This window comes from Osmerus eperlanus, chromosome 21 (assembly GCF_963692335.1).
Source record: "Osmerus eperlanus chromosome 21, fOsmEpe2.1, whole genome shotgun sequence".
NCBI classification, from domain to species: Eukaryota; Metazoa; Chordata; class Actinopteri; order Osmeriformes; family Osmeridae; genus Osmerus; species Osmerus eperlanus.
In genome coordinates, this window is record NC_085038.1 from 1379153 (window position 1) to 1401040 (window position 21888).

Genomic DNA, 21888 nt, shown 5'->3' on the forward strand with positions numbered 1-21888 from the left:
ACAATCATCAAATGACCTCAGCGCTCACTGGCGTAACACTGAAATCCATCCAAAATGGTTCTTGGCTATGCTGTTATTTTCTAAATTCTGTCCATTCGAAACACGAGATCAATTATAAGGCAAACGTATTAAACGTAAACATACAACATACAATATCAAACCTTCCATTTATTAGTAAAGTACTGGAAAAGATAGTTTTAGTCCAATTAAATTATTTTCTTGAAGAAAATAACATCCTGGAAGTCTCGCAGTCAGGTTTCAGGAAATATCACAGTACTGAAACTGCTCTCACCAAAATAATTAGCGACCTCAGACTAAACTCTGATGCAAATAAAGTCTCTATCCTTATCCTGTTAGATCTCAGTGCAGCATTTGATACAATTGATCACGACATCCTAATCAATAGACTGGAAAAGCTTATTGGGTTCACGGATAGTGTATTGAACTGGCTGAAATCATATATCACAGGAAGGAAGTTTTATGTTAGTTTAGGTGACCATAGGTCCAAGAAACATGAGAACTGCTACGGGGTTGCTCAAGGAAGCTGCTTAGGTCCATTACTTTTTTCTCTTTATATGTTACCACTCGGCGACATAATCAGAGAACATAACATAGATTTCCATAGCTATGCGGATGACACACAACTATATATATCCACTGAACCCAACGATGCAACGGCCATCAATTCCATTACCAACTGCCTGTTGGCAATAAACAAATGGATGAATGATAACTTTCTTAAATTAAATGAAGACAAAACCGAAGTCCTACTATGTGGCCCCAAATCCAAAAGAAAGATGCTTATTAAGAATCTTGGAGGCTTAACCCCCTGTCTTAAACCAGAGGTGACGAGTCTCGGTGTAATCCTGGACTCAGATTTGAATTTCAACTCTCACATTAATAAAGTGACCAAAACAGCTTTCTTTCACCTGAGGAATATAGCAAAGGTACGACCATTCATAAACCAAAATGATGCAGAGAAGTTAATTCATGCTTTTATATCCAGCCGGCTGGACTACTGTAACGCACTTTTCACTGGTCTTCCCAAGAAAACCACTGAAAGACTACAGCTCATTCAAAATTCTGCAGCTAGATTATTAACCAAAACTAAAAGGAGAGAACACATTAGTCCTGTCCTAGCTACTTTACACTGGCTCCCTGTTACCTTCAGAATTGACTTTAAGGTCCTTTTCCTCACATACAAAGCTCTACACGGACAAGGACCTAGCTACATTGCTAACTCCTTTATAAACTACACACCAGCTAGAACACTGCGATCATCAAATGCAGGCCTATTAGAGGTCACCAGAAGCAGTCATAAGAAGATTGGTGATTCGGCCTTTGTCAATTACGCCCCAAAACTATGGAACAAATTACCCATAAATATTAGGGAAGCAAACACTCTAGACATTTTTAAAAGACAGCTTAAAACCTACCTTTTTACCGAAGCATTTAAGTAATTTGATCTCAAAAGGGTTTTCCTACTTTTTAAAGTTGTTTTCTCTCTTGAACAGAGATCTTATTGGGATTTTTATTTTTGTTTGAATTGTTTATCACTTGTATTATTGTTTTTATTGATTTTATGTAAAGCACCTTGAGCTACAATTCTTGTATGAAATGTGCTATATAAATAAAGACTTACTTACTTACTTACTTACTTACTTACTTACTTACTATTGACAGGTGAATTGAATTGAGTATCATTCAATTAAGTGTTTGTAACATTGAAACTCGATATATATATATATATATATATATATATTTGACAACTTAAAAAAAGAGAAGATTATAAGACATTGAGCTTGATGACCAAAACCAACAACCCAGTGAAACCTCTTCTAGGTTCACCCACTTTCACCCTTCACAGCATGACAAGCCTCAAGCTGCGAAAATAAATACAGACAGATCCGACTGGAGGGGAAGAGCATTTCCTGGTTCTGTTTCCTTCTCTTTTGATTGGTTACCATCCCTTTGAGCAGTTAGCTGATTGGTGCCCCTGTGGTGACTAGTTTGTAATAGGCCCCCTTGAGGGACATGAGGTGGTCATGTGATCCCTGCTCCATGAGGAAGCCTCGCGACATGACGGCGATGATGTCAGAGTTCTGGATGGTGGAGAGGCGGTGAGCGATGACGATACAGGTTCGGCCCTCCCTAGCTTTGTCCAGTGCATCTTGCACCGTCTGCAACACACACACACACACAGTTTTTCCAAAAGCTCAGCAAAGAGCGATGCATGTCCTGTGGTATTGTTTTTCATAGCATTTACTGTAAGCAGCTACAAGGCAGCAGCCATAATAACCCAGACTGAATCTCAACCGCTTCTTATACTTTGAATGTGTTCAAATGATCAATACATTTTGGAGTATTTGATTTAAACAACACATTCATTCAGCGGGTGCTTTTATCCAAAGCGATTTACAAAGGGAGAATTTGAACCTGTAACATCTTGAGTTATACCGATCGTCAATCCAATGTTGCTGTTTGAGGAGGGGAGTATGGATTTGTGGTGTTTGTGAGGGCTGGTACCTTCTCGCTCTCCGTGTCCAGGGCGGATGTGGCTTCATCCAGCAGCAGGATCTTGGGGTCTCGGATGATCGCCCTGGCGATGGCGATGCGCTGCTTCTGACCGCGGGACAGCTGTGAACCCTGCGACCCCACGTTGGTGTCGTATTTCTGAGGACGAGAACATCAACACTGAGAGGAGACGGTGCCTTCGTTCAGCAGATCATGTTTTCCTACAGCAGTGTTTCTCAACCCTAGCCCTCAGGGTCCACTGTCCTGCATGTTCTAGATGTTCCCCTGCTCCGACACACCTGATACTAACGAACGTGTCGTTAGCTGGATAACGAGCGGCTGGTGCGTACCTCGGGCAGCGACATCACAAAGTCATGGAGCTGGGCTTTCTTGGCGGCGGAGATCACGTCGTTCATGCCCACTTCTCTCAGGTTGTCCCCGTACTTGATGTTTTCGCCGATGCTGCAGTCGAACAGGATGGGCTCCTGGGACACGATGCCGATCTTGGAGCGCAGGAACTGGACGTTGACGTGCGTCGAATCATGACCGTCGATGATCTGAGAGGAGACGCACGGAGATGGAAGGGTTAGCGTCGAGCTGCCTTGTGTTCGCCTTTACGGGGTGTGTGTGTGCGAGTGTGTGCGTATGTTTGCCGGTATTCATCCTTGTGTGTGTATTTAGTCACGTGTGTGCGTTAGTGTGTTTGAATGTAAACACTTGCATGCACGCCCTGTCGGGAGTCAGGTGGCTGAGCGGTTAGGGAATCGGGCTAGTAAACAGAAGGTCGCCGGTTCGATTCCCCGCTGTGCAAAAATGACGTTGTGTCCTTGGGCAAGGCACTTCACCCTACTTGCCTCGGGGGAATGTCCCTGTACTTACTGTAAGTCGCTCTGGATAAGAGCGTCTGCTAAATGACTAAATGTAAATGTTTGTGAGTCTCCAGATGGGTGTGTGTGTGTTAATATGCACGTCTGCACGTGAGTCTCCAGCTGTGCGTTGCCGCGGCGACGCCCCTACTCACCACCTTGCCGTGGTCGGGGTCGTAGAACCTCTCCAGCAGCTGCACGCTGGTGCTCTTTCCACAGCCGCTGCTGCCCACAAACGCCAGGGTCTGACCGGGCCTCACCGACACGCTCAGCCCGTTCAGCACCTGAATGTCTGGTCTGGTGGGGTACGTGAAATTGCAGTCGATGAACTCCAGGTCGCCTTTGAAGTTATCCTGGCGGAGGAGAGAGAGAGGAAGGAAGATGAGTCAGAGAAAGTAATGTTTCGAGACTTCCCGGCACCCCAAAATGTGTACTCCGATCAAACAGGATAGTAGGGTTTCTGCTGGGTCCACTGTCTGACAAGGGCCGTTAGAATCGTCCTAATCTCCCTCCCGCCGTCACAACGCCCCTGAACGCACCCACTTGTCTCCGCCCTGGCTGTACACGCTGATCGTGGGCACGCGGTCCAGGAGCTGGAAGAAGCGAGCAGCGGAGATCTTGGCCTTGGCGTAGTCGGGTGTGTAGGAGGACGCCCGGCCCAGCGCCGTGCCGCTGGTCACGATGGCAGAGATCACCCTGGAGCAGGAACACAGGGTACACTTAACAGACAGGTAAACAGAGACAGTAGACAGACAGGTATACAGAGACAGTAGACAGACAGGTAAACAGAGACAGTAAACAGACAGACAGGTAAACAGGCAGACAGGCTCACCTGAACACCAGGCTGAAGTGCAGGCCCTCCTGCCTGACCAGGTAGCCTCCGAACCTGTAGGAGGCAGAGTTGGCCATGAAGACGACGCACTGGGCGAAGCCGTAGCAGGCTCCGTACACTCGGGCCTTCTTCAGGGCGGCCTGGTAGGGGCTCTCCAGCTGGGCCTCGTACATCTGGACGAAGCTCCTCTCCTTCCCCAGGCCAGCGATTGTGCGGATGTTGTTGAGGGCCTCGCCAGAGATCTGGCGTCGAGAGACAGGAAGGAGCTGAAACCAAACGGACTCTGGAGCAGTCGGAGTGATGTGATTACCGAGCAAAGACGACTAATGACATGTAATGGTGTGTGTGTGTGTGCCTGTGTGTGTGTGTGTGTGCCTGTGTGTGTGCCTGTGTGTGTGTGCCTGTGTGTGTGTGTGCCTGTGTGTGTGTGTGTGTGTGCTTGTGTGTGTGTGCCTGTGTGTGTGTGTGGGCTTGTGTGTGTGTGCAGCCCACCCGCCCGGCCGTCTCCATGGCCTGCTTGTCCTGCTTAGCGAAGCCGGTCAGCATGCGGGCCTGGAAGCCTCCGGACAGAGCCAGGAAGGGCAGGAAGCACATGATCACCAGGCTGAGCTTCCAGCTGAAGTAGAAGGAGATGATGACCGCCACGCCGATGTTGGTCATGGAGTTGACGATCATGCCAATCTGGGAGCCGGTAGCCTGCAGGGGCATGGAGGAGGAGGAGGAGGAACGACTCGTCATCAAGAGTTTGCAGGTTCAAAACCCCCCCTGTACATGGCTTTAGATAGAAGCATCTGCTAAATGCATACATCATTATCACAAACAGAGAGGGGAAGGGGAGAAGCAAATTCCCCCCCAACATTTGTGATCCAAAAACACATCCATGTGATGAGGCTCCAGGAGGGTTCAGGAGAGTTCAGGAGGGGGGTGCAGGGGCATCCACACTCACCCCCTGGACCTGGGAGGCGTCCGTGGCCAGGCGTGTGGTCAGCGCCCCGGGGCTGTTCCTGTGGTCGTCGAACCAGCCGACCTCCTGACCCAGCATGGCCTGGAAGCCCAGTCTCCTCAGTCGGCTGGTCAGCAACTCCCCCGACTTGGAGAAGGCGTAGCCCTGCAGACACACACACAGGGTCACAGAGACACACGCACATTGTAGTCATCATCACCATCACTATGGAAACAGAGGAAGAGCCCAGGACGTACCTGAAGCATCTGTGTGAAGAAGGAGACCACACCCACAACCACGAAGAACATGCAGATCCCATTGATCTCCTTCTTCTGAGCCACGGGGTCTAACACAGAGAACGTCTACACACACACGTACACACACACGTACACACACACAGATGAACACAGACGGACACACGCAAACAATGTTGAGTTTTTCAAGGGAAAACCTTTTTTTAATTTTAACTACCTCCTACCGAAGTAGGAGGTAGTTAAGTTAGTTTTGTTTGAGAAAACTTTCACGTTAACCACCTCTCTCTCACACCCACACACACCCACACCCATGCAGCATACCGCCAGGATCTGGCTGAAGAGCAGGGAGTAGACAGGGTTGACCCCTCCGTTGATGGCGGCTCCGATGGTGCCCACCACCATGTAAGGCCACTCAGGGGCGTTGTACTTCAGGATCCTGGCCACTGGGGCCGGCTCCACATGCTCCTCCTCCTCTTCCTCCTCCACGACGGCACTCTGAACACACACACACATGATTATGCATACACACACATACAAATGCATACACAATCACATAAACACACACACATGCACACACACAGATACGTGTGCACACAAGCACACACACACACACACACACATGAATACAAATACAGACATATATATATATATAAAAATACATATATATAATTACATATATATAATTGCATACATACATGCTCACAGTAATCAGAATTAGATCCTAAATAAGGACCTCCATCAGCTGTGTGCACAAGCGTGACCTCACAAGGAGAGGGCGACCACACAGATGTCACAGTGTTTGACAGGAGGCGACAGGCTTACATTACCGCACGGTCAGTGATCTCCAGCGTTCACACACACACACACACACTCTCACACACACACACACTCTCTCACACACACACCTTTACACCCCACCGCCGCTTGAATTATTCAGTATTATTAGATTTTTGTGATGTATTTGGTTGACAAGTACAGCAGCTCATAAGGTTAGGACTTACTTTGTTAATTATAGGTTTCGATTATTCTTATCGGTTTAGATCGGCTGTTAGAGATGGCAAGGAGGAGCAGGGCACCTAACATGCCTGCACTTGTCCAAACTGGCAACACAGACAAATACACACACACTGACCATTTTCATATCGCCCTGGGAGACAGAGTAAGCCCTGGGGCCCAGCTCAGCAGCGATGGGCATCGAGGCCTCTGGGACGAGGCTGGACAGCTGGGAACGCGACCTCTGGCGGATGGAGGCTCTGAGGGAGACAGATCACCATCGGATCAACACACAGCACAACGCTCTGACACAAAATGGCTGCCAAACATGACTGGTTTCCATTCAGTGTTAACTAGGCCCCCAGAACGGCTTGCCAAAACACAACACACTAGAATCCTCCCAAGGGTGGGTTGAAGGAGAGCTGGGTTCTAGAATGTTTCAAGCCAGGCTGTGATGTTGTGCTGTGGTGGCTGATGGGAGATGTAGTTCCTGGGTACCTGAAGCTGGTTCGGTAGCTTCCAGCCCTGGAGAGACTCTTTTTCTCCTCCTGACGGGCTGCCTCGCTGTCAGCCACTGTCACAACACAGAGGGGGGAGGTCACCGCTGCGGTCTAGCAGGGAGACGCCACAACATGCAACCACCCAGAGACCTGCTCTTGTACATGTACTGTATGGATGCTTGTGTTTTTATTCATCTTTACATTAAAAAATGCATATTTACATAAAAAATGCATATTAACATAAAAAATGCATCTTTACATAAAAATGCATTCTTTCATAAAAAATACATTTTTACATAAAAAGGGGAGGAGGGTGTGGAGGGGTGAGGAGGGGTATGGAGGGGGAGGAGGGGTGAGGAGGGTGTGGAGGGGGAGGAGGGGTGAGGAGGGGGAGGAGGGGTGAGGAGGGTGTGGAGGGGGAGGAGGGGTGAGGAGGGGTCTGGAGGGGTGAGGAGGGTGTGGAGGGGGAGGAGGGGTGAGGAGGGTGAGGAGGGGTGTGGAGGGTGTGGAGGAGGAGGAGGGTGTGGAGGGGGAGGATGGGTGTGGAGGGTGTGGAGGGGTGAGGAGGGTGTGGAGGGTGTGGAGGGGTGAGGAGGGTGTGGAGGGTGTGGAGGGGTGTGGAGGGTGTGGAGGGTGTGGAGGGGGAGGAGGGTGTGGAGGCGTACTCTGGCGAGCCTTCTGGTTGAGGGCCTTGTCTCCCTGGCTCTGCAGGGTGACCAGGGTGAAGTAGACCCCCTTCCTCTCCAGCAGCTCGTTGTGCTTGCCCCTCTCCACGGCCCGTCCGTGCTCGAAGCCCACGATCACGTCGGCGTTCTTGATGGTGGACAGGCGGTGGGCGATGGAGATGGTGGTGCGCCCCATGCGGACCTGGACACACATCCGGAAACCACAGTTGAAAGATTTTGGGATTTGTGCAAGATCCCGTTTCTTTGCTTTGTTACTTCAAAAAGTGACAGATCAGGCTATCTCACCCTCACCGTAACCCTCTCCTCCCCTCACCTCCCCTCCTCGGTGTGTCTCACCTAACCTCATCTCACCTCCCCTCCCCTCACCTCCCCTCCCCTCACCTCACCTACCCTCCCCTCCCTAGTGTGTCTCACCTCCCCTCACCTCCCCTCCCCTCACCTCCCCTCCCCTCCCCTCCCCTCCCCTCACCTCACCTCACCTACCCTCCCCTCCCTAGTGTGTCTCACCTCCCCTCACCTCCCCTCACCTCCCCTCACCTCCCCTCACCTCCCCTCACCTCACCTACCCTCCCCTCCCTAGTGTGTCTCACCTCCCCTCACCTCCCCTCACCTCCCCTCACCTCCCCTCCCCTCACCTCCCCTCACCTCCCCTCACCTCCCCTCACCTCCCCTCCCCTCACCTCCCCTCCCCTCACCTCACCTACCCTCACCTCCCTGGTGTGTCTCACCTCACCTCCCCTCACCTCCCCTCACCTCCCCTCACCTCCCCTCACCTCCCCTCACCTCACCTACCCTCCCCTCCCTGGTGTGTCTCACCTCACCTCCCCTCACCTCCCCTCCCCTCACCTCCCCTCACCTCCCCTCACAACCCCTCACCTCCCCTCACCTCCCCTCCCCTCACCTCACCTACCCTCCCCTCCCTGGTGTGTCTCACCTCCCCTCACCTCACCTACCCTCCCCTCCCTAGTGTGTCTCACCTCCCCTCACCTCCCCTCACCTCCCCTCACCTCCCCTCCCCTCCTCTCACCTCACCTACCCTCCCCTCCCTAGTGTGTCTCACCTCCCCTCACCTCCCCTCACCTCCCCTCACCTCCCCTCCCCTCACCTCCCCTCCCCTCCCCTCCCCTCCCCTCCCCTCACCTCACCTACCCTCACCTCCCTGGTGTGTCTCACCTCACCTCCCCTCACCTCCCCTCACCTCCCCTCACCTCCCCTCCCCTCACCTCCCCTCACCTCCCCTCACCTCACCTCCCCTCACCTCCCCTCACCTCCCCTCACCTCCCCTCACCTCCCCTCCCCTCACCTCCCCTCACCTCACCTACCCTCCCCTCCCTAGTGTGTCTCACCTCCCCTCCCCTCACCTCACCTCCCCTCCCCTCACCTCACCTCCCCTCCCCTCACCTCCCCTCACCTCCCCTCCCCTCACCTCCCCTCACCTCCCCTCACCTCCCCTCACCTCCCCTCACCTCCCCTCCCCTCCCTGGTGTGTCTCACCTTGTCCAGAGCCTCCTGCACCACGGCCTCACTCTCGTTGTCCAGGGCAGAGGTGGCCATGTCCAGCAGCAGGATGCGGGGGTTCCTCACCAGCGCCCGGGCGATGGCGATACGCTGCTTCTGCCCTCCGCTCATCTGGCCTCCGCCCTCTCCCACCATCGTGTCAAACTTCTACGTGAGCACAGACCAGGGTTTCTGGTGAGGATCTTAGTGTGACCTGTGCTACCTGTGGTAGTGTTGGTTTATCCACCGGTAAAGTAACATGCTGTGTATGTCGATTAACCTCAAGGGGTATTAATCTCAGTCTATGTTTTAGGTGAACTATCTTTTAAAAGGTAGTGTTTGAGTCTCAACCTAACTACGGTGCTGTTGTCTCAACCTACCTGTGGCAGGTCCTGGATGAAGTTGTAGGCGTTGGCCTCCTTGGCTGCCATGACGATGTCGTCCATGGAGACTCCAGGGCGACCGTAGCGGATGTTCTCCGCGATCGTGGTGGCGAACAGGACGGGCTCCTGCTCCACGATGCCGATGAGCGAGCGCAGCCATTGGATGTGGAGGCCTCTGATGTCATGACCATCCAGGGTCACCTGGAGCAGAAGAAGAAAACAAACAATGTCGACAAAAAGCTTCTTTTTTTAAACCCAAATTGTGAGTCTACTTGTATATATACCCTTAAAATAGGCGTTTGGACTGCATAGATATGCAGTATAGAAGAGATAGTAGAGATATGTTGTATCCTGGTGTCCATGGTTAGCAAGACGTACCATGCCCTCCTTGGGGTCGTAGAAGCGTTGGATGAGCTGAACAGCCGTGCTTTTTCCCGCTCCGCTGGGGCCCACGAAGGCTGTCGTCTCCCCAGACTTCACCACTACGCTCAGCTGGTCCAGGATCTGACACACATCAAATCAGATCAGCAAATCACATTTTGGTTGTTTAGCACTTTTTATAAGCATTGTCACAGAGGGCTTCACAGAGTCTCAGAGAACTGCATCTAAACTAATCTAAACTCTCAAAGAAGACAAGGAAAAACCGGAAAGATTTAAGAAGCCCTCCTGCAGAGAGGACTGATCACCAAATCATCCACTTGTCTGGCTTTCTATAAGTCACAAATGACAAGAATTTGAAGCATAACTACCCCAGGTTTCTATTTATACATGTTAAATATTAATTGATTCTAAAGCGGAAGCCATGACTGTCACTGATGATGTCACTGATGATGTCACTGATGATGTCACGTCTCGTGAGATCAGGAAGACGAGGGTTCAATCTGCATGAGACAGAGGTGAGGAGAAGCAGGTGTGAAGACTCTGTACCTTGACCTCTGGTCTGGACGGGTAGTGAAAGGTCACGTTGTGAAACTCAATGTCTCCCTTGACTTTGTCCAGTTTGTACCCCGCTTCAGAAAAACAGTCAATCTCTGGCTCCTGCCACGCAGAGACAAACAGACGAATGAATAATCAAGTTTAAAAAGCGTGGAGCGATGGAGAATACACCTACATTCAGGCATACAGGCCTGACTGACATTCTTAAAAAAACACCAGCTCAGTGGTGTAGAATACGACAGATCACGAGGTCGCAGGTTCAAATCCCTCTGGAGGGTAAAAGCGTGTGCTGGATGAACATTACAACATAAGGGTTCCCACCCGGTCGATGGTCTCGAAGATGATGGTGGCCGCGCCCCTCCCGGAGGCAAAAGCCTCCAGACAGGGAGACGCCTGGCCCAGGTTCAGAGCTGCTATCAGCACGCCGAAGAACACCTGCAAGGCAACACACCCGGGATTACTACTACACACTGTAGAGTAAGTAAGTAAGACTTTATTTATATAGCACATTTCATACAAGAATTGCAGCTCAAGGTGCTTTACATAAAATCAATAAAAACAATAATACAAGTGATAAACAATTCAAACAAAAATAAAAATCCCAATAAGATCTCTGTTCAAGAGAGAAACCAACTTTAAACATGCATCTTAAAAGTAACAATAATATAATTAATAAAAGTAGGAAAACCCTTTTGAGATAAAATTACTTAAATGCTTTGGTAAAAAGGTAGGTTTTAAGCTGTCTTTTAAAAATGTCTAGAGTGTTTGCTTCCCTAATATTTATGGGTAATTTGTTCCATAGTTTTGGGGCGTAATTGACAAAGGCCGAATCACCAATCTTCTTATGACTGCTTCTGGTGACCTCTAATAGGCCTGCATTTGATGATCGCAGTGTTCTAGCTGGTGTGTAGTTTATAAAGGAGTTAGCAATGTAGCTAGGTCCTTGTCCGTGTAGAGCTTTGTATGTGAGGAAAAGGACCTTAAAGTCAATTCTGAAGGTAACAGGGAGCCAGTGTAAAGTAGCTAGGACAGGACTAATGTGTTCTCTCCTTTTAGTTTTGGTTAATAATCTAGCTGCAGAATTTTGAATGAGCTGTAGTCTTTCAGTGGTTTTCTTGGGAATACCAGTGAAAAGTGCGTTACAGTAGTCCAGCCGGCTGGATATAAAAGCATGAATTAACTTCTCTGCATCATTTTGGTTTATGAATGGTCGTACCTTTGCTACATTCCTCAGGTGAAAGAAAGCTGTTTTGGTCACTTTATTAATGTGAGAGTTGAAATTCAAATCTGAGTCCAGGATTACACCGAGACTCGTCACCTCTGGTTTAAGACAGGGGGTTAAACCTCCAAGATTCTTAATAAGCATCTCTCTTTTGGATTTGGGGCCACATAGTAGGACTTCGGTTTTGGAGAGGGCTTAGGCAGATTACCAACTACAAGCCCAGAGCCCCCCACACCACTAACGACTCCCGCCTAGCCAACGACCTGAACAAGTTCTACTGCAGATTTGAAAGACAATGGGACTGTCCTGAACTACCCCTTCCCACCCAAGTGGACCCCCCCCCCCTCACTACAGTGATGATTCTCTCCATTCAGGAGAGAGAAGTCAACAGAGAGGCAGTTTCCTCCCACCCTGAACACACTGTTTCAACCACTCCACTCCGGCAGAAGGCTGCGGTCCATCAGGACCAAAACCTCAGGCCACAAGAACAGTTTATTTCCTTCCGCTGCTAGCCTTTTTAACAAGGCCCCAAACTGACACTGACACTGTCAATTTACCTCATACACTCTGTCACTTTAACACATTAAGTTAATTTAACACACACAGTATTCTTTTTATATTATTATTCTTTATATTATTTTATTTATCGTATTTTGTATTTTATATTATATTGTATAGCCCTAGTATTTTATTGTATTGTAGATTTTCTAAATTTTTATTTTGTTCATTATGTTCACTGTATGCACCTGCCCACCAAAGTAAATTCCTTGTTTGTGACCACTTAGTTGGCGATTAAATACGATTCTGAAAGAAAAGGTCCTGATTGAAAAACAGGCAGAGTCCAGGATTGGGAGAGCAGTCCAATGCTAATATGTTTTGTGCAGAAAATAATACAGGTTGACCACCCCCCGGGCCCCAACATAACTTTTCCTTTTCAACCATTCTTTTGTGCTGTTGGATGTGTGCTTTGGGTCATTGTCCTTCTGGAAGACCCAAGACCTTCGACTCAAACCTAGTTGACTGACACTGGGTAAGTCATTTAGCTCTAAGATGCCATGGTAATCCTCTTTCATTATTCCTTTTATGCATTCAATGCCTCTGGTACCAGAGGCAGCAAAGCCCCACAGCATGATGGAACCTCCACAATGTTTTACTGTAGGTAGGGTGTTATCTAGAAAGTCATTACAAACATTAGTCTTGCCTTTTTGTGCCTTTCTGTCAATAGTGGTTTCCTCCTTGGTCTTCGCCCATGGAGCCCTACTTTGTTTAGTGTACAGCGTATGGTACGGGCTGAAACCACCACTCCAGATTTCTCCAAGTCAGCCTGAAGCTCTGTAGATGTCTTGCGTGGTGTTTTTTCAACAATCCGCACCAACCTTTGCAGACTTCTTTCATTGAGTTTCTTCTTTGTGCCACGTCCTTGAAGTGTCTTAACAGTTTTATGACTGCGAAACTTCTTGACAACATTCTGTTGAAACTGCGATTTCTAGATCTTTGGTGATTGCCTTGTAGCCTTTGGAATTCTTACGTTTTTGGATAATAGCAATCATTGTGATAGGTGTAAAGACTTTTCACAGGCCACACATTTGGTCCAATGTTCCCCATAATTGGCACAGATGATCTTCAGACCAAGCCTTACAAGCATTATCAGACAGATTTTTGATTTTCAAAACCGTCGAAATCGGACAAAATTCTGCCCCCACGCTAGCAAAAGTGCCCTCTTGGATGCCCCTATGGTAGAATAAATATGATAAAGGGTCCTCTGTGTGCCCAGTGTGCAAGTGTCCCTTCTAGGGTGCCCTACCAGTGGAGAAAATGTGATGCAGTGCCCTCTAGAGTGCCCTATCAGTGCAGAAAACATGCATCTTATTTTGACTCAAACATAATAATGAGTCCAACGTTATTATATTACATTAAGCTTTTTTATGCACCCAAATCATTTTAGAAAAAAATGGGATCGAGGGCTTGCATTTAGGGTTTGTGTCTCTGCTTAAGCTGATATCAAACTTACATGCCTGAAATGTCCATATAGTGGGTTAAGCAAAGGAAATTTCTATAGTGCATTGTATTGCACACTTCTTGTATGCAGCAAGCTTCAACTTGGAAGAAAAACTAAAGAGGTGATGAGTAGGTTTAATAAGGTGCCTGTGCCCCAGTATAGCTTTATGTCTAGCATTGTCCCTGTGCCCTTTAATTATTTTTTCTCTTTATAGTCAGATAGCCTGAGTCCACCACTGGCTGACAAGAGAGAGAGAGACCAAGTACAGACAGGGCATTTTCTTCTACCTGTGTCCCATGCACCACACAACAGCAGGTTGACTTTCATTGAGAAAACACAACTGGTAGCCATCAATCCACACACAGTTCACAACCATGGTAACAACTTCACATCATCAATCATCAAATCGTGTCCAACATAACCAAAACACCTACATAAACATGACCACAACTCCAATGAAGGTCCCTCTACCAGTACCTCCTCAGCTTCTTGTCTTGGCTCAAACCCTGATCCCACAGCCTCGGTCACATAACAATAATGTCAGAACAAAGTACGTAATTTCATTTAAATGGACACAGACACACACTCACAAAATTGCTGTCTATAAACAAGTACATTTTCTGAAGTTTATGAAATGTAAAACAAGGTCCTTTCATGCCACATATTGAAACAGGGAGAACAGCGCTCACATTTTTAACAGATGGTAATTTTGTTATTTAAATCAAATGCAGGATAGGCACATTTTGCAAACCGCAATTTTAGCTAGCGTTTAAAAGGATTCAAACCCAAATATCTTACCCCTTCCTTAAAAGCCACTTCTTCAAAACACATGAATGTGCTGCCTGACTGTAAATAATGGTATGTGAATAGTAAGGTGCACATAATCTTGCATGAATAATAGCGCATACATAATACTGTGTATATAGTGCTGTGTAAAAAAAAAAAAAAAAGATCTCCCTCAAAAACAAGTTTAATCAAAACAGCTTAGCATTTTTTCCCTCTTTGGCAGACTGAAACTAGAGACTAGACATACACTTCTCAGAAAGCCTGGGCCTGACCAGAGCATAGGTGGTGCTACAGACCACGCCTCAAAGTTGTCACTTTCAAAATGGTGGCATTTTGACCCCGTCAGACAAAAATGTCTGATAGTTGGTATGCCTTATTGCTCATGAAGGGGGGGGGGGGAAGTCTGAAGAACCGATAATGTCCACATGATGGATTTTTATCTACAATGATCCCACTCCTCAGCCTCCCTGGGAAAGTCTATTCAGGGGTACTGGAGAGGAGGGTCCGTCGGATTGTCGAACCTTGGATTCAGGAGGAGCAATGTGGTTTTTGTCCTGGCCGTGGAACTGTGAACCAGCTCTACACCCTCGGCAGGGTCCTGGAGGGTGCATGGGAGTTCGCCCAACCAGTCTACACATGTTTTGTGGATTTGGAAAAGGCGTTCGACCGTGTCCCTCGGGGGCTCATGTGGGGGGTGCTCCGGGAGTACGGGGTACCGGATTCCCTGATCGGGGCTGTTCGGTCCCTGTACGACCGGTGCCAGAGTTTGGTCCGCATTGCTGGTAGTAAGTCGAACTTGTTCCCGGTGAGGGTTGGACTCAGCCAGGGCTGCCCTTTGTCACCGATTCTGTTCATTACTTATATGGACAGAATTTCTAGGCGCAGCCATGGCGTTGAGGGAGTCCGGTTTGGTGACCTCAGGATCGTGTCACTGCTTTTTGCAGATGATGTGGTCCTGTTGGCTTCATCGGGCCGTGACCTTCAGCTCTCACTGGAGCGGTTCGCAACCGAATGCGAACCGCTCCTCCGCGTCGAGAGGGGCCAGTTGAGTTGGCTCGGGCATCTGATAAGGATGCCTCCTGTACGCCTCCCTGGTGAGGTGTTCTGGGCACGTCCCACTGGGAAGAGGCCCAGGGGAAGACCCAGGACACGCTGGAGGGACTATGTCTCTCGGCTGGCCTGGGAACGCCTCGGGGTCCCCCAGGAAGAGCTGGTGGAAGTGGCTGGGGAGAGGGAAGTCTGGGCCTCCCTGCTTAGGTTGCTGCCCCCGCGACCCAACCCCTGGAAAAGCGGCAGATGATGGATGGATGATCATTTGTAGGCCAAAACTAAAACAACATGTACAGAACTGGAAATGTTCTATACATGTGTCAGATACATGTCTCTACCATATCAATGAAATGGTTTGCAAACATCGGGAGGAAACCACCATTACTGCTGGCAGCTATATTTATGTTTTGACAGAACTTGAATTTTTGGTGTTATAGCGTCCCTTTCCCAAATATATCCAAACATCTGACATGAATTTTCATGCACCTAGATGTCCTTTTGTATTAGAACTTGGGATGTTGACAGCACTGATTGAATGTGTATTGTCTCTGAAAGGTTGGGACTGTGCACAATATGGCATGAGCCAGGTCTGTAGTTGATAATCACAGCATTCAGCCCCTCGGTCTCCCATCAACCAACAGGAATTTAAGAATGATATAATACAGAATATAATTATGTGTTGAATCAGGATAATTGCATACTGTAGATATGGGTGACATGACCTCTTCATTGCAAACAATTTGGAACGTTTATATGCATTGGAAATTTGCATAAATTGAATTGGTAATAACTTGGTATACTGTAGGTTCAGAATGTATTTGGACCCTTTCACTTTCAGAACATTTATTGATTTGAAGATTCGTTTGTAAATGGATAAAATATAATAAAATGCCCATTAATCTACACTCTATAACTCATGATGACATAGTCAAACATGGTTTTTATTTTTTTTGCTAATGTAAATCTCTCAATTAAATAAGTATTCTGGTCCTCATCTCCCTCCACTGGCTTCCCATCACGGCCCGTATCAGATTCAAGACCCTGGTACTGACCTTCTGAGCAGTGAACGGGACTGCACCCGACTACATCAAGTCTCTCCTCCAGCCTTACACCCCCACCCGCCACCTACAGTCTTCTTCTGACAACCGTCTGGTGGTCCCACTGCTCAAGAGCGCCAGGTCCCAACACAAGCTCTTCTCCTGTCTGGCCCCCCAATGGTGGAATCAACTCCCCAGTGTTTTCTACAGGTACACTCTTGCACTTTTGAGGTTCATGTTGTTTAATTGTAACTTGTTTAACTACATGCTCTTGTGGTTCTGGCCTTTGGCACTTATTTGGTTTTTCACAATGTATGCTTCATGTTTTGGCTACCCGCAATGTTTGGGGCTATCTCGTTGTTATGATCAGTGACCTATGCACTTTTGTAAAGCTCTCTCTTGGAAGTCGCTTTGGATACAAGTGTTTGCTAAATGAATAAATGTAAATGTAAGTATTCAGATCCTTCAGTACTTTGTAGAATCCTCTTTGGCAGCAATTACAGCTGTGAGTCTTCTTGGAGATGTCTCTACTAGCTTTGCACACCAGAATCTGATTGGATGGGCAGTGTCTGAACTTCCATATTCAGGTTTCTCCACAGATGTTCAATGGGATTTAAGTCTGGGTTTTGACTGGACCACCGTCTGAGACTTCGGGTAATTTTCATGCTGAAAGATGGACAGTCTCTCCAGTCTGAGATTGCATGCAGGAAGCTGGTTTTCTGGAGCTGGTTTTCTTGATTAATCTCTGTATTGGATGGATTCATCCTTCCCTCAATTCTGACCAGTCTCCCTGTCCCTGAACAGCACTGCCACAGCATGATGCTACCTCCATCATGCTCACCGAAGAGATGGCATTAGCCAGGTGATCAGCAGTGCCTGGTGTTCGCTGAACAAAGTGCTTGGAGTTCTGCCTTAAGAGCAAATTTTTTGTCTTATCGGACCAGAGAATCTTTTTCTTCGTGTTTTCCAAGTCCTTTAATAGGGCTGTCATATGCCTTTTACTCAAGAGTGGCTTCTGTGTAGCTTCTCTACGATAAAGGCCGGATTGATGGAGTGCCATGGAGATGGCTGTCTTTCCGGTAGGGGCCTCCACCTCTGCAGAGAACCTCCAAAGCTCTCTTAAGCCTGGTTTATACTTCTGTGGTGTCTGCGTTCTTAATGTGATGTGTGGTCTGCGTATGCATAGCTACAGCTTTTAGATTTTTGTGCTGTGCGGCCCTGTGGGGCTCTCTGCGGCATCCATGAACCCTACGCAGACTTGTTTGACATTGAAGTATGAATCAGGCTTTAGAGTGACGTTTGGGTTCTTTGTCATCTCCCTGACAAAGGCTCTTTGTGCCCGGTTACTCAATTTGACCAGACGGCCACATGTAGGAATAGTCCTGGGGGCACTGATCTGTGCCTCGCCACAATTTTATTGCAGAGGTCCTGAAGAGGTCTGTCCTTAACCAATCAGAATCAGAATTGAGTTTAATCGCCAAGTAAGTGGTCACAAACAAGGAATTTACTTTGGTGGGCAGGTGCAAACAGTGAACATTTAAACATACTGAACAAAAAGAATGTAGAAAATGTACAACAAAATAAAATAAACTACTGGCAGAGCTATACAATATAATATAAAAATAACAATACAAGATAATATAAAATAAGGTCACAATATATATAAACTGGTCAGTGACAGTTAAGACAATATAACCCCCCAGGTCAAGATACCAAAGTCTATTGATGTCACGGCTCTTTCTCTAAATGAGGACAGTAAGGATACCCTTAATGAAACACAAACAGGACACAGGACACAATCTCTTTGGCCAAAAGGTCAGAGCTGCTAGATCAACTGATCCATCTACCCTTCTCCCTTTAGGCCACAGAACTCAAACATCCCCCAACCTCCGTGCCCCTAGCTTCTCAATCAGGCATCATAAACCAACACCATAAATACCTTAAGACCAACTGCAACATCCATTTGTTTAAACACAACCTCAGTCTATTAAAAATACACTCTTAGTAACTATATCAAAAAATGCCATCACATTCCTTACTTTTTTTTTTTGAAACAACATAGGCATACAAAAATAATATAAAACATCCACACAGATATGGAGGCAAGAAAATAACGTAACCCCCTTTAATCAAAACATAACCCCAAAAATAAATATAGCTGCAAGCAGCGATGCGGGTTCCTCCGCAAAATGGCAAAATATTATAAACATGTACACTGTAGAAGATCGAGACTTGGACAACAAGAGAGCAAAACTACTTCATGTTTGGCCAACAATAATAGGCTGAACGGGGATTTGAATTCATGAGCATAAGGTTACTAGTCAGTCTCTCTAGCCTCTCTGCTACACACCAACTGCTGAGATTTTATGATTAGTAAGGGCTGATTATTAACTTTTTATAGGATACTGAAACTCTTCTTGAGTTGATCTCCTTCCAGACTCTTAGTCAATGCACAACAAACAATAGTCATGTGGGCAACTGGGCTAGGGCAGCACTCATATTCAGCTCCTTGCGAGAATAGCCTGTGACAGTACAGCAGCCGACTCTCTGGTCCCATTAAACTACACAACATGCACAATCAGGGTGACCAACAAGATTATATTGACTAACAAACAATAACATTACAAACATCTAACTGAACGAACACAACAACTGAAATCCCTTGCACGGCTGTTGTAACCAACTATTTTCCACAAGTCTTTGCGTTTTTTGATATGCCGCACTGCATGCTGGGTACCCAAGGGTGCTGACGCTGATTATCTAGCTGTGCTCCGACTGCGTGATATGAGTATTAGTTTTTGGTCAGCTTTGGGACAAAGGTTAAGAAACGGTTGACATTTCAAGGTGAAATTGCGCATGGTATTTCAGAATGATGTCTGCCTGTTTAACTAAACAAGTAATCAAAATTATGACAGGCCAAAAGACTGTGCCTCGAAACGAACCTGTGGCCTTATGCTTTGCAGTACAACGCTTCAACCCATTGAGCTACCCGCAAGGCTGAGAAATTCTGATCAGTTTCTGTCCCCCGAAAAAAAGATGTATATCCTGTAGCATGGCTTGTTCGATTCGGCCAAAGCTTAAACAGCTGTAATTCAATGATATTTTGACATATCAAGGTGAAATTGCGCATGGTACTTTAGAACGATGTCATCCTGTTTAACTAAACATGTATTCAAATTAAGATAGACTCAGTGTTGCTGGATTTGAACCTACGACCTTGTACTTTGCAGGTCACCGTTCCAGCTCGTTGAGCTATTCTCAGTGTTGAGTATTGGCATGTTCAATTACTCTACAAAAAAAAGCTGTTTCTCCAATGGCGAGCATTGTCAGATTTGGTCCAAGTTCAAACAGCTGTAATTCAGTCATATTTTGACATATCAAGGTGAAATTGTTTATGGTACTTCATGGGCGTGTCACCTTAAAGCCTATTAGGTTTGAAAACCCATCATTCAAAATAAACTTTGATTTAGTGACACAAACATATTGAGGTAATGTGGAAATTTACATAAATACACCCCTTTCAGCTATTTAGTATTTTATTCAATTGCTATAAATAACGTTTTTAAATACGTCAATGATACATATCTGTACAAAATCTCAAGTTAATTAGACCTTTGGTTCAAGAGAAGAGGAATTTTGAAGTTTTTCCCAAATTATCACTCTACAGGAAAATCGATCAGGCGGACCTTATGGGTCCTTGAGGCTTTTTTGTTCGCCATGAGAAATAAGGCATGCACACCAAGTTTCAGAAGAATTTGAGCAATGGGGTGGAAATGCTATCACTTTGAAAATCGGACATTTGGGCGTCGCCTGTGGCGCCCCCTATGATCTGATGTGGGCCAGTCTGTGTTTGGGCCGTAGTTGTGGCATGGTGTATCAATATGCCAAATTTCAAAACTTTTTACCAATGTGTTAATGAGATAAATTACTAGAATAATAATAATAAATATAGCTGCAAGCAGCAATGAGGTAGCCAAGCAGTCGAATGACCCATAAAACATGTTGTACATCCTCAGAAGAGGGTTACGAGTACACGCAACAAGTTTGGTGCGAATCCATCAAAGATTTGCTGAGATACGACCCAACTTCCTGTTTGCTGGCTTAACGGCACATTTTTATTGGCCGTAACGGGCAAACGGTTTTGAAAATCCAAAAAACATATGATGGCTTTTGTGAGGCTTGGTCTGAAGATACTCTCTGCCAAATTTGGTGAAGATTGGAAAACATTTGTAGGAGGAGTACAGAAAAAACGTTTTTTTCAGTAATTCAAAATGGCGGCCGCATCAATTCGGCTGTTATCACAAGTTATCATGTGTCACACACGGGATGTCCCAAGATATCATGAGACAAAGGAATCACTTAATAAAGGCAAACGAATCAACAGTTATTGGCCAAAACACATTTTTGCATCCTGCGGCCACGCCCAGTGATCACATGACACCAAATTGTTTGGACATCCTCAGATGAGGGTTCCGAGTCATCATACCAAGTTTGGTGTTGATTTCTCAAGGATTGGCTGAGATATGACCCAACTTCCTGTTTGGTGTCTTTGCTGCCGATTTTAATTGGCTGTACCGGACAAACGGTTTTGAAAATCAATAACTTTGGATAACTTCTGTGAGGGTTGCTCTGACGATGATGTGTGCCAATTCTGGGGAAGATTAAAGAAAAATTGTAGGAGGAGTAGGCTTTCAAAGGTTTTCGATAAAACCGGAAATGGCGGAAAATCTATATAACCGGAAATTGACGTCATAGGGTGTGTTGAACTCGTCTTGACCCAGGGAATCCAATGGTACCTAATTTTTGAAAATCGGTCATACGGTTCAAAAGTTACGTGTGTAAACACAAGTCCAACTTTGACCCGTTGGTGGCGCTAGAGTGCTCCAATGGGAGACATGAAACTTGGTAAATATAAAGAGGGGACTGTGCTTAATGAGTGTGCCAAATTTCACAACTTTTTACCATACGGTTCTAGGGGCTGCCATAGACTCCAATGGCAGAAGAAGTGTAATAATAAATATAGCTGCAGGCAGCAATGGCGGGTTCCTCCTCAGCATTGCAAACCATTACAAAATTGACATGACACAGACATGTATTTCATACATGTACACAACATTTCAATACAATTGGATCAATGGCTGATTTGAAGTCATTTTTTGAAATTCTTCACAAATTGTCACTGTAGAGAAATATCCATGCTGCCGACATTATGGGTTCTTGAGACTTCTTTGTTCCCCATTGGCAATAAGGCATGCGTACCAACTTTTAGACATTTTGGACTGACAGGGTTAAAATGCCACCCTTTTGAAAGTGACAACTTTGAAGCGTGTTCTGTCAGGCCACCTGTGCTCTGGTCAGGCCCATCATGCAGAGATCCATTCTTTAAAAGC

At 46.7% G+C, this 21888-nt stretch overlaps 1 protein-coding gene across 2 annotated transcripts in view; it reads right to left on the reverse strand.

Annotated features, from left to right (window-relative positions):
- Nucleotides 1–1835: 1835 nt before the first annotated feature.
- The window catches only part of LOC134007380 (bile salt export pump-like), a 49400-nt gene continuing 29347 nt past the window's right edge, over nucleotides 1836–21888 (reverse strand). For both annotated transcript variants that reach the window (XM_062446801.1, XM_062446802.1), the window contains exons 12-29: nucleotides 10726–10839; nucleotides 10396–10506; nucleotides 9847–9972; nucleotides 9466–9669; nucleotides 9083–9253; nucleotides 7568–7769; nucleotides 6901–6976; nucleotides 6542–6662; nucleotides 5731–5904; nucleotides 5413–5517; nucleotides 5159–5320; nucleotides 4705–4908; nucleotides 4213–4454; nucleotides 3920–4076; nucleotides 3536–3733; nucleotides 2865–3071; nucleotides 2527–2673; nucleotides 1836–2180 (exon numbers count right to left, since the gene is read on the reverse strand). In XM_062446801.1, coding sequence (XP_062302785.1) covers nucleotides 1980–2180; nucleotides 2527–2673; nucleotides 2865–3071; nucleotides 3536–3733; nucleotides 3920–4076; nucleotides 4213–4454; nucleotides 4705–4908; nucleotides 5159–5320; nucleotides 5413–5517; nucleotides 5731–5904; nucleotides 6542–6662; nucleotides 6901–6976; nucleotides 7568–7769; nucleotides 9083–9253; nucleotides 9466–9669; nucleotides 9847–9972; nucleotides 10396–10506; nucleotides 10726–10839 — 2922 coding nt within the window. In that variant the 3' untranslated portion in view covers nucleotides 1836–1979. The remainder of the gene's footprint in view (nucleotides 2181–2526; nucleotides 2674–2864; nucleotides 3072–3535; nucleotides 3734–3919; nucleotides 4077–4212; nucleotides 4455–4704; nucleotides 4909–5158; nucleotides 5321–5412; nucleotides 5518–5730; nucleotides 5905–6541; nucleotides 6663–6900; nucleotides 6977–7567; nucleotides 7770–9082; nucleotides 9254–9465; nucleotides 9670–9846; nucleotides 9973–10395; nucleotides 10507–10725; nucleotides 10840–21888) is intronic.